Source organism: Perca fluviatilis, chromosome 12 (genome assembly GCF_010015445.1).
Source record: "Perca fluviatilis chromosome 12, GENO_Pfluv_1.0, whole genome shotgun sequence".
Taxonomy (NCBI): domain Eukaryota; kingdom Metazoa; phylum Chordata; class Actinopteri; order Perciformes; family Percidae; genus Perca; species Perca fluviatilis.
The window spans coordinates 24,298,255-24,310,906 of NC_053123.1; the positions used below are offsets into that span (position 1 = coordinate 24,298,255).

Genomic DNA, 12,652 nt, shown 5'->3' on the forward strand with positions numbered 1-12,652 from the left:
CAACCACAGTCACTCATTCTAATAAACACACAACTACTGTATGTTTTCAAATAAGTTTATTTAAAAAAGCTTTTTACCACTTCCACTGTTTAAACACGGAAATATTTCAATGTATTATTCCCTTGTTCATTAAATAGATTACATAATACCTTGGTATACCTCCATTTGTACATAATAAAACTTTATACAAGCTATTTCTTGTTGAACAGCTACCACTAGAAGGCAACTTCTTACACACCCATGCCATCTATGAAAAACAAACTAGTTTTCAAAATGACAAGTCAAGTCATTCAATCTTTCACTCTTGGTTGACATACATATGTATGTTCACAGTGTTGACAAATTAAGTTGAAGTTCAGTTAAATAACGATGTTATGAAGGGAAATGTCATGAAAGTATAATTTTTTGCTTCCAGGAGCCAGAGTGGATGCCTTGATGTTGGTTTTGTCGATGGAGCAGCACTACAGAGCTGAGACCATGCACATGATGGAGGTCTTTAAAGTGTTTAACTGTGCAGGTCATTGTCTGATCTCCTTGTCCAAAAAGTCTTTGGCCTCGTTGATCTTCGCTGCGAGATATGGTGACCCACCTGCACAAACAAGTGTGATTCGGTGATGACTCCTTTAACACTCAACCATCCACAAGCTTTTTAAACATCATTTAACATTAATGCTGGGCCCCACAGAAATGCTCACCCAACTTTTGGCACATTTCACTATGGGTATTAAAGCTATAGTGCAACAGTTTTGTTGTCATTACTTAGAATTCTTCAAGGGGCGCCCCTTGAAGAATTCTAAGTAATGACAACAAAACTGTTGGCGCGTCCACATGATACAAGCCTTCCATTTCTTATGTACTGTATATATAAAGCCTAAAGGCTATCCTGTACAGTTTGGAATTGTCGCCATCAGATGAAAAATCTACTTTAATAATCAGTTCCAGCACAGACAGGGCAGAATGTGAGACCATTAAAGGTCCCATGACATGGTGCTCTTTGGATGCTTTTATATAGACCTTAGTGGTCCCCTAATACTGTATATGAAGTGTCTTTCCCGAAATTCTCTCTCTCATGGGTGGGCCAAATTCTCTGGGCGGGCAAAGCAGAGAAACGGGAGGTAACCTTGCTCCTTATGAGCTCATAAGGAGCAAGATTCCAGATTGGCCCATCTGAGTTTTCATTTTCTCAAAGGCAGAGCAGGATACCCAGGGCTCGGTTTACACCTATCACCATTTCTAGCCACTGGGGGACCATAGACAGGCTGGGGGAACTCATATTAATATTAAAAAAACTCATAAAGTGAAATGTTTGTGCCATGGGACCTTTAATGTGTACATGTCACAGTTTAAGTGAATGTAGTGACTTAAGACTGCTAACATAGACAACTTTCATCTGTGATATTGTTTACTAAAATTAATGCATGTTTTACCAACTTGATTTTAAGTGATTTTGACATTTACACATAACACAAAAAATCTAATTCATTTTTCGACCTGCAGTCTTATAGACATCTGACATTGTCACTGTTGTCAGAGTTTAAGCTTACCTTTATCTGGATGGTTCAGGACCATGATCCTCCGATGGGCATCACGTACCTTGGCCTTAGTGCTGGCTGGGCTGGACATTAAACAAATAACATCCATGTGAGCAAAGTTCCCCTTTCTCTGAGCAGTAAGCGAGATATACACTGAAGGACTGTACTTAACAGATTAACATTTAAGAAATATTAAAGTGCTCATATTATGCTTTTTGGCTTTTCCCCTTTCATTTATTGTGTTATATATCTTTTTGTGCACAGTATAGGTTTACAAAGTGAAAAGCCCAAAGTCCACCATCTTCCAGAGAAAACACTGTTCACAAACTGCTCCGAACAGCTCTGTTCTAGTCCAGCCTTTCTACTTCTGTGACGAACGTGCGTCACTTTGTAACGTTAGGCTGGTTACACACTGCACGCGTCTCGCGAGCGTGGCATTTCTGTTGCGTCTCAGCTGCGTGGATTTTTCTGTGTCCTACATACCAGAAGCGTGTTTGACGCGGTGCTGCTCCTGCTGCTAGGTACAGGGAGGGCTGATCTCGGGACATAGTGCCGACAGATTCAAACTGATAAATGGGTAAGTGGGCTTACACACACACACTACGTTGTTATCGTAGCCTATCCTACCATTTATATATAGCCTACTGATTTGATTAAAGCAAGACAACGTCGGCAGTATTGACTGCAAAATATGTTACAGAATATTTCGTTCTGTATGACAGGTGCAATATTTGAAAATCTTTTCTCTGAAATTTTGTATTACATTTATATCTACATTGATGTCAAAACCTAGACTTTCAAACATCAATATGTCATTTATTAATATGTCTTTGTGTCTAAATGACATATACACATCTTTTCCTATTCTAAATTGCCTGGAAACACTTCCAACACACTCGCGTCTCGCATGAAAAATAGGCGTCGGTTCTATTTCTAGCAGGCACGCGTCTCATGCGCGTCTCGAGCCGCGCGTCTCATGCCGGCAGTGTGTAAGCTCTAACCTGTTAATATGGGAGCCGAAATATAAACGGACACGCCACGCAGCTGACACGCTCACGCGGCGCTTCCAGTGTGTAACCGGCCTTATAATGCTCGCCTAGCTGTTAGCGTGGCACTCCCTCATACTCTGCAACTGACAAGCTAACAGTACTTACTGCGCATGTGCGACTCCCAACAAAGATGGTACAGAAGTAAGATGTCTCACTCTGTAGCTAAAACAGAGAGCTCAACACACAGGGTGAAAAGAGGAGCTGCAGCAATGTGCAGTACAACAAATATATGGTGTTTTTTGAAAATTTAACCATGTAAACCTATTCTGGTCCAACCTCTAAATACAATTATGAACATAAAAATGAGCATAAAATGAGCACTTTAACTAACTACGACACATACCTGATGCCAAGAATGAGGCTGGCCTCTCGTTTGGACATCTTCTGCTCAAAACCTCCTTTGTAATATGCTGAGAAAGCCTGTGGTGACAAAAGGATTAGAGCTTTGATTCTCAATAGTCTGAATCTAACATCCCAAAAACGTAAGGACGGGCTTCGTTTTATTTGTTAGTGTTTTTTTTGTATTTTCCCCATAATCAGAGAATGTGAAACAATGGAATTGTTTTCTCTATACTGTATATTTGATCAGGAGGTACTGTATCTCAATTGTTTTGTTTGCACCAGCTACAACATGTACAAAAAACAAAGCCCCTGAGCACAACACAGCATAAAGACAAAGCACTAATGAAGAATGAGAGTTGCAGACAAGAGCTGTCAGAAAGCCGGCTGTATGCAGTGGTTCTAAGTCAGCTTTAGTTTGACCCTAACAACCTTCCACACAAAAATAGCACGAGATGCACAATTTAGCAGAATAAGACTATGGATATGGACATCACTGCAGATGTACTGGAGGTTAAAAAAAAATAAAAATGTACTCACGGATGTGGGCATTTTTTTGAAAGTTTCAGAGAAAACTTGTCCAAGAGGCTTCCACAGCTGGAATGCATAGCGGCCTGTTGATCAAACACATGCATGAAACAGTTTCAGACCAAACACATTTCTAAATGAGAAGGTATCAACAAATAGCAAAGCAGAAATCTGTAAAAAGAAAAAAAAACACTAGAGTGACAGCTGTCAGTGTAACAAATTTAGCAATCTGAGCGATAGTAAACAAAAACCTGAAAAGTATACTGCACAATACACATGCACATCCAGATACTATTATCTTAGTCCATTACTGATCTTGTATCCAACTTTTTTTTACCTGCAAAACCTGCAGCAGCCACACCGAGACCGACTGCAATCAGAGTCCCTCCCTGTCGCCAAAATAAAACATCTAGTAGTGACCACGCTGGGTTAGACGAGTCATACATCACACAGGTACTTGAAGAACAGAAGAGTAGAAAGAGCAGCAAGCATATCTCCAATGGAAAAAAAAAACTGTCTATTTGATTATCTGTTTGCCAGCGATTTGTGTGTGATTACTCTGCGGAAAGGACAATAATTGCTCCAGTAAAATTGAGTACATTTGAATGAGTAGCTAGTACGTCAATAGGTGAGTTGCAATGCAGTAATACATTGTATACTTAGATGAAAAAAAAAAAATTCATAAGAGGGCGTAATGTGTGTGTGTGTGTGTGTGTGTGTGTGTGTGTGTGTGTGTGTGTGTGTGTGTGTGTGTGTGTGTGTGTGTGTACCACGTTGTTCTACAAGATAACGTATACCAAGCCACTGGCTATAGGTGAAATGCACACTGTAGAGGGTAAAACAATAAGTTACCCAGTGTTTACTTTAGCTTGTTAGCTAGTTCATCCACCTGACAGCAGGTACAGTACGTGGGATTCCGTTAGCGGTCATTGAGGTTACGCAACGCACACGTTAGCAGGTAAAACACAGCCTGGTTTAGTTTAATTAACTTCACAAAGGTCTTTAGTGTGAAAACGGCTACTTACCAGCCGTCTGTCTAGATCTGCGTCGCTCCTAACGTTTGCTTTAGGAGTATATTCAGCATATCGCATCATGTCTCCTCCGTCAACGGTCACTCTGCCGGCGTTCGCCATGTTGCCTCAGCGACGAATGTTCGAGTGTGAATGTTCGTTAACTTTTATGGTGCATATGCCGCCACCTACTGTACTGGAGTGTGTAACCAACTATTAAAAAACTAAAACTTTATAAAGAAGTTATATTCTTGATATTAGACCTGTTTCATTTTAATGAAATCCTTTTAACCTACTTGTTTTTCTCCTTTCCCCTTTTTACCTTAATAACCTTCTTACAACCTATCAGCACATGTTCAACAGTTTCCTTGCAGTTTATCGCATGTAGGCCTTTCTGACGCTGTCCTTTTCATCATGTATACAGTAGCATTGAGTCCTGTATGTCCTAATCTTAACCTATAAAACTGGCACTGCACCTTCTTTCCTACATTTACCTCTCTCTCTGCCCTTATTCCAACTTCCTATGTAGCTAGTATCCAGCATCGTTTGGATAGTTTGAAACTCAATGCAATAATCTCATTGAGACGTTCTTTCATCAGTCTTTTCAGGGGGGAAAAGTGTTTCTCAAGTTGATATATTATAAGATATAATTGAGTAAATACGACACCACTTGCAATTTATTGAACCTATGCTGAAAGCTCCTGAGCAAATAGACCTGTGAGTTCTGTCAGCTGCTCAACATCATGATATTCATTGTGATTTTTAAACTGTGTTTTAGGAGGATTTCTGCATTTATTCTTGTCCATTTTGAGCAAACCATTGTTGTTTCATGTCTGTGCCACTAGGTGGAGCCGTTGACAAGTGAAAAAGTGAGCTGTAAAGTGTGTGTGTGTGTGTGTGTGTGTGTGTGTGTGTGTGTGTGTGTGTGTGTGTGTGTGTGTGTGTGTGTGTGTGTGTGTGTGTGTGTGTTGCACAGAACAGGTAAATATGTAGGGCCTATTGATAAATACTGAATTGTGTGTGTTGTACTGCAAATTAGTTAACTATATTCAGTGTCATGTCTGTGTTTGTGCATATTTGTGTTTGCATTTGTGCTTGTGTTGTTTCATCTGCTTTTCTTTGTATTTGCATGGTTGTTTTATTTGTTTATATTTACTTGTGTCACTTTATTATGCTTTATTTGTGTTTTCTTGTGGCATCAGTTACATCTGTGTTTCGGTTATATGTTCTTTTGTTTGATGTTGCACTTGTACAGTACATGTTTGTGTGTTTTATTTGTTTGCATCTATGCTTGATATGTGTTTGTATTTGTGCTTCTCTTTGTACTTGAGTGTGTGTGTGTGTGTGTTTGTGTGTGTGTGTCTACAGGTGTACTCTGTGTCCCTTGTGGACCCTCAACATGATTAGGGGTCCAGCAGGAGTCTCGGAGCAGGGAGCAGCAGCACAGAGGAGCTGATGGAGGCTTGAGCCTGGAGCTGGTTTCTATTGTCCCTGGTAATTGGATTTGGTCTGGGAGGAGAGATGGCTGCCAGTGAGAGGCTCCGATCATTAGGTGTGAATGAGGTGTGTGGTGCCAGGGATGAACACACACGCAGATTGGTATTATGCTGTTCAGCAATGAAATACACACACATGTACACACTGAATTTGCTTTTTTCATTTCAAACACAATTCTTTACAAATGTGTTTTCAGATGATTTTATAAAAGCTCACCTCCACACTGAGACATTTAAACAACATTTCAAACATTTCATGAAGAAAGATTCTTCAGACTTACTGACCAATTTTTGTGTGCAGAAAACTCACTTCCTTAAAGCAGGTTTAAATAAATCTGAAATAAGTCACCATGAAGTTATTCCTCTAAATTAACCTGGTCCTGTTCAGATTAGTTTACAGGCTTAACAGTCTATCACTCTAAAGGTTGATCTTTGTTTAATTGCAGTGCTTTCTCCATTGTCAGACTGTCATAAGCGGAATAGCCTGGGTTTATTGTATGTGCATTGGCATGTTGTCCTTTGTCCCTTCACTTACCTGTTGTGGCAATCTGAAAGTTTACAGCTCTGTTTGAATGTGTTTTGTACACCTGAAATTCCAGGTAGGTCATTCTGTCTTGATTGCACAATGGCCAAAGGCGCTCAATGCACTACATCTTAAAGAGGAACTCCACCGATGTTACACATCAAAGTCTGTTTACAGGTGTTGGGGAGTACTACTGCATATATATATATATATATTTAAAAAAATAAAAGTCATATAAAGCCTTTTGTAGCTCCAGAGGGAGCTGTGTGACTACCTACTGTGTACTACCTACAGTGATGTCTCTTGAGTCAGCATTGGTTGGGGCTGAAGACAAGTTTGAAAATGGAAAAATATGTGGGTGTGGAGCTAGAAATTAATTTATTAGGGTAGACTGTGTACAGTTGAGACGTGTACAGTTGAGACACCTTGCGTGCGCAGCAAGCACAAGTTGTGATTTTTGCTGTGCACATGCGTATTAGTGTCCTCTTCGATCGTGGGAAATTTGAACAACGGACAGCAAAAGTTTTTTTTCTAAGGTACGACGTTCACTTCACCATGCACTCTCCACAATGAATAGCTTATTATCCTGATGTGACTGTTAAACGTAACTGATATCATCACAAACGTTATTCTGTGCCCTAAAAACTGGCATATTTCATGATATTGTGTCATGCAAGGTCATTGCAAAATCTAGAGAAATGTGCGAGGTGGCCAGCGGGGGACAGTTGAGACACAGCTGTATCAACTGTACCCGCGATAGAGTTCTATTATGTCACACGCTGTTTAGTTGTTCAGTGTTATGATAACAGGTTAAATGTCGTAATTAGCCAGCATAGGACGCAAATGAAAATAAAATTAGATATTTGTGATTTCCATTTGTGCTGTTGCAATATCTGTTTGTTAAATGTATTATTCCTGTTTTATACATTTTAATCAGTGCTAATTTAAATAAAATGAATTAATTTAAATTGATGAATAAACAAATCTGTTGCCCATTTGTTTACATCATTAAAAATGGGTGTCTCAACTGTACCATGGTACTGTCTCAACTGTACCACATATAGCCTACAGTTGAGACAAAGTTGAGACAAAAAGCACCTTATTTTTATAAGCTAATTGTGTAAAATATAAACTACTTATGGGTATTATTGATTGATAATATCTTAGTCTACAAGCTAATGAAATGTCATGTGATGCCATGTGGAAATTCACTTCTTTTCAGTGTCTATTTTTGTGTGAAAAATCGAAACGCAAAAAGTGTCTCAACTGTACTCAGTCTACCCATAGGCCTCAAACGTAACTATCAGTGCCACCGACAATCATGCTCATGTTAAATGTGCCCGAGGCTGACCCGAGCCTGGTCTATAAAAGAAATAAATGGCCCAAGGCGACTCAGGGTGTCTACTTGAGGCTAGCTGTTCGTGGCTACATTAGCTTAAGGTGTGGACACATTAGGCCGATTATCGGCCGTTAGACAGTCTGACTCGAGTCTGTTCGGTGTGTCCCCGACCGTCGTCAGTCTGGGGGGCTGTTGGCGTTCATTTTGGCCGACCTGACATGTTCAGTCGGAGGCAGGGCAGTCGGGACTCACCCGGAAATGGCGAGCGGGATGAGGTGACTAGAGTCTCTCAAAATCTGACGAAAATCTTTTAAACTGACCTTTGTTGAGCTGAAATGAAGACAGATTCAGCAACTGCATGGCCTATTTCTCACTTAAAATGTTTTCAGAAACATGTTTCAGTGAACTATTTTAGTACAATATGAGATTGTATTCTGAACGGCCGCCATGACAGTCTGGCTTTGAATTTCTGGAGAAAACAAACCCATGTGACGCGTTCGTCCAATCAGCTGCCGGTTTTCATTTCTTGGGCAACGGCAGAGTAACGCCGTCTGCTGCTATGAAGACGTACGTTTCTCAAGTTGGTGTCGCCTCAGTGTGTCCCGAGGCAGTTTTTTGGACTTCGGGGACGCGACTGATCATCTCGACTGGCTTTTCTGTCAACAGTCGGCCTTTGGCTTAATGTGTCCACACGGGTGACCAGACGTCCCGGTTTGACCGGAACAGTCCCGATTTTAAGTTGCTTGTCCCGACAAAAGCCTGTCGGGACGCTAAAATGTCCCGGTTTACACCAACCACTATGGAATTGTCCCGGTTAAACGGTTAAAATGCTGACAGCTAAACGGTGTAAAAGTATGACTGTATAATGTAGAAGATTCCTAGCCTGGATGCCAGCCGAACTTAGCCCCCCCCACAACATTCGAGGTCGGGAAGTTCATATTCTGACTAGAATCTGACGGAGAAAGACGTGTATATAATATCTCTATGGCTCTGGAATCTGAATATGACCATGTCAGGCTAGAAGATTCCAACAGCGGGACATACAACAGTCTGCCGCTGAAGCTATGAGCTAAAAGACACAAACTAGCTAGCACTTGGTCACTGCTGTTGTCGGAAAAACAACACAGACGTGAATAAAGGTTGCGTTTACTTAAAACTGGTAAAACTCGTGGTACATTCACAGCTATTGTAAAATACCCTTTTCTCATTTTTTTTTGTCGTTTAACCGCACATTTATATGGTGAAGTGAAGTTATAGTTAAAGTAGTAATTGTTATTATTTATAAATCATTTAAATATCTTTTTGGCTCCTGATCCGAAAATGATCCATTTGTGGCTACTTTTACAACCGTGATCCATCCAACTGTGAGTTTTTGATCTGTTGCACCCTATAAAAACATTCCAAATAATCAAAGTGATGTAAAGCAAAACAGGTTATTGAATTTAATTATTTATTTTAATATATAGGTAAAATAGTGATAGATTCATAATATATTCATGTAATTAATTCAAATTTTTAAACTTCATAAATTTTGCGATAACTTTTGTTCAACAGCACCAGTTCAAAATGTCCATTTTTTTATTTGTGCCAGTTCAATGTTTGTATAGTAATTACTTCACAAGTTCAGTGGGTGCATTTTCCAAAAGAATGCTTTAATTCTGAAAAATGAAGTTGGTCCCCCACGAAACTCACGCAATGTCTTTTAATTTTATTTCTTAGATATGTAGGCTACATACCAATACAATTCATGAATATTAAACTGAGATACCCCATCATGTTTTGAGCAGTAGGCCTACGTGTGCTGTTGGCAAAAATGTGTCTAATCTGTCTGTGTCTATGTCTGACCTGGGCTGGCACATGTTCATGTTAAAAACCGTCTGCGTGCACGAGCACTACGGTCACGGGCAAAGTGTCACAGTTATAGTTACGGGAAATCTGGTCCCCCTACATTAGCTGCTACTAGCAAAACACACTCAAATCTCTGTCGGCGATCGAGCGGCATTGTGTGCAAAAATGTATTCCAAAGTTTGTCTGAAGCTGACGTAAGGCTTCACTTCCACAAAATGTCCTCTTTATGTTACTATTCCTCCACTGGAGCGCAACATGGAAACACAAAGAGGGACTTTTATGATAAAAGACTTTAACTTTGGAAGGTATCCACTTGATTTGACTGCTGAAGGCTCATATTAACTTCAGATGAACTTTGGAATGTACAGCCTACTTTTTCACAGAATTGTAGATTTTCCTCCACATTGGAAGTGCATTAAGAAGGGATCTTTTAATGGCTAGTAGGCCTATTAATGGAAGGAATGATTAGAGCAAACAAAACCTATTTCACTGTTCAAAATGGTTGCCCGCCTGAAGACAGACTTAAGAAATGTGTGAATCTATCCTTTAAGCAGTTATAAAAGCAGCTCTCTTTCTCATAAAAAGTATCTATAGCATAACACCCAGTTGTGTCAAAGTGATTTAAATATTGACCATGTTAAACCTCTGTTTCTATAAAGATTTATAATGCAGCTGTACACAGGTTGCAGATTATTTGCATATTAAAAATAAACAAGCGCTTTTGTTTGTGTGCATGCATTTACAACTTAATCTCAGCGAGGGAGAAACATTTACTGAAACACACACATACAAGCGCAGTGTTTCCATGGCAACCAAGCAGCCACTCTGCTCTTCAATAGAGGGTGAGTGAGTCGAGGTAGATGGCTATTGTGTTGTGTGTGTTTGGGGGGTCAGGGTGGCGGTTCGAGAGGGGTTACAGGGGGCAGTATTAAACAATGCACTAGACAGATGAAAGCACTGCACATCCTTAAATCTAATCATAATTTAGTCATCACTAGAAGATGGTATGATCAAAATAAAGAAGGAAATAGGCAAGACAGAAGAGACCTGAGTGCATGAATCAAGGAAAGGGGGATGTGAGATTGCTGTTAGATGGAAAATTATGGAGCTTCATGGACAGAGATGGTCTTATTCCTAACGTTGATGCTTATTTCTTGCATTAATCCCTATATTCAGGCACAGGCACTCAGCCTAAAAGGATTTCTAAAGCTCAGACGCAGCTCAGTCATCACCAATACCTGGACATTCAGTCATGCCTTTTCTTATGTAAAATTGGGACTGAATGGAAAGTTAAAAAAAGCCAAAATATAATAAAATGTTCTATAATCAACAAAAATGTTTTCTGGGCTCACTGGAAGCAGAACATTATTTGTCCATGAAGAAATACTGTGTTGAATAGAATGAATGTCAAATACCGGAATAACATGTTCTTCATTTATTTGCTTTTGCTGAACATGTTTCCAGAATTATTAAATTCTGAAAAAAGAACAGAAAAATCTGAAGAAATTACCATTTTCTTTTTAAATCTGAGACATGCAGTACTATTATCCTGCATCAATGCTGCATAGAGTACTTGGTAGAGCCCATTAGGGTGGCCTGGTCCTCCTCTCCTTCACTGGGGAGAACTTTTGAAACAAATTCAGACAAAGAGCATTCAGAGAGGAGGAGGAGGAGGAGGAGGAGGAGGAGGAGGAGGAGGAGGCCTTTCTCAAATAAAAATATTTCTTGGATTGAAGCTACTTATAATAAGTAATTTGTGCTAAAGTTTGAAATAATCAAATTAACCAGCACACACATACATATCCCTATTTAGATAAGCTTTCCTTAAAGCCAGAGGAAAGGGTTAATACAGATCTGTTCCATGAAACTGCATGTCTATGATATTGGAGGTTGACAATATTGATTCAGAAATATGTGTTATTAATGGAAAAAAAGTCTTTTATTGTCCACATTTATCGATTCAGCCCTTGTTGGAACACAAGTTGGAGGAGAATTATCTTGAATGATGTTTCTCTATACTGACACGTTGGGCTTTGGGGCAGCGTTAAGCAGCCCATTAGGGGGAAACTATCTCCACCTCTGCTTTGTCCTCCACTCTCCAGTCCTCTTCCCATCTTGGTCAGATTCTTCTGTAAAGACGTGTGTCACAACCTTTCTTTGTGAGACTAAATAAATGTACCACCTCCTGCTATCAACTGCTATTGATCCTGCCTTTTCGGAATTTTTATCCCATTTCATGATAATGAAAATAATAGAAATGCCCTGTGTACAACATTATTGCCTTATTACAGAACACATTGGTAAGAGACAGAGAATAGGTGTTGGGAAAATGTAAAAAGGTTAATAGATTCAGTAAAACCTTTTTGATCCCTGTGCCATCTTTGGGTCCTTATAACTAAATTGAAATTAAAGATACCCCTCCCCCCCCCAAAAAAAACCAAAACACAAGAATGGCTTAGCATAGGCCTGTTACAAATGAAATTATGTCAAAGGGTTTTTAAATTTAAAGAATTGCTATATAGTAATAATGCCAAACTCTAGTAGGCCTATTCCTTACTGTGATAATAGTAATAATAAAGATGAAATTACATGTAACAATGGTGCTGATGTCTGCTGTTGTTGTTTTGTTTTGACCTTCACCATTGAGGCTGTTGTTGATGTGTTGTTTTGTTTGTCATGTGTCTTTTTTTCTTGATATATTAAAAAAGAAATTTGTTTCACTTGTTTCTTTATTTTGTTTTACTTTCCTTATTCTGAGGAAGGTATGTTCAGGGGAAAATATAAAAAAGGGAAAGAAACATGGAAATGTGATTCTTCTATAACAGATTGTCATGAGTTGAGTTTTTATAATTTACTGAATTATTTCACTATATACTGTACTTTTCTGTATTTATTTATATGCATTAATTATTCTAAAATATTCTTTATATCTTTATTGGCTCATAAGTACCATACTTCTAAAATGTACTCATGTCCAATTCACGGAAC

The 12,652-nt window shown here is 39.2% G+C and overlaps 1 protein-coding gene across 1 annotated transcript; it reads right to left on the reverse strand.

Moving 5' to 3' along the window:
• Positions 1-41: 41 nt before the first annotated feature.
• Positions 42-4,612, reverse strand: dnajc15 (DnaJ (Hsp40) homolog, subfamily C, member 15). Its single transcript, XM_039817940.1, has 6 exons — positions 4,474-4,612; positions 3,786-3,837; positions 3,461-3,534; positions 2,925-3,001; positions 1,545-1,615; positions 42-589 (listed from the first exon to the last, which is right to left on the reverse strand). Exons 1-6 carry the CDS (start codon positions 4,579-4,581, stop codon positions 519-521), a joined length of 453 nt encoding a protein of 150 aa, XP_039673874.1. The 5' UTR covers positions 4,582-4,612; the 3' UTR covers positions 42-518.
• Positions 4,613-12,652: the final 8,040 nt, after the last annotated feature.

Coding starts and splice junctions, on each gene's coding strand:
- dnajc15 (XM_039817940.1), bottom strand. CDS start 4,581: ATGGCGAACGCCGGCAGAGTGACCGTTGACGGAGGAGACATGATGCGA. Junction 1,616..2,924: donor AGCCTCATTCTTGGCATCAG/GTATGTGTCGTA, acceptor TTTAATGTCCAG/CCCAGCCAGCACTAAGGCCA. Junction 590..1,544: donor CCTGAACCATCCAGATAAAG/GTAAGCTTAAAC, acceptor TTGTTTGTGCAG/GTGGGTCACCATATCTCGCA.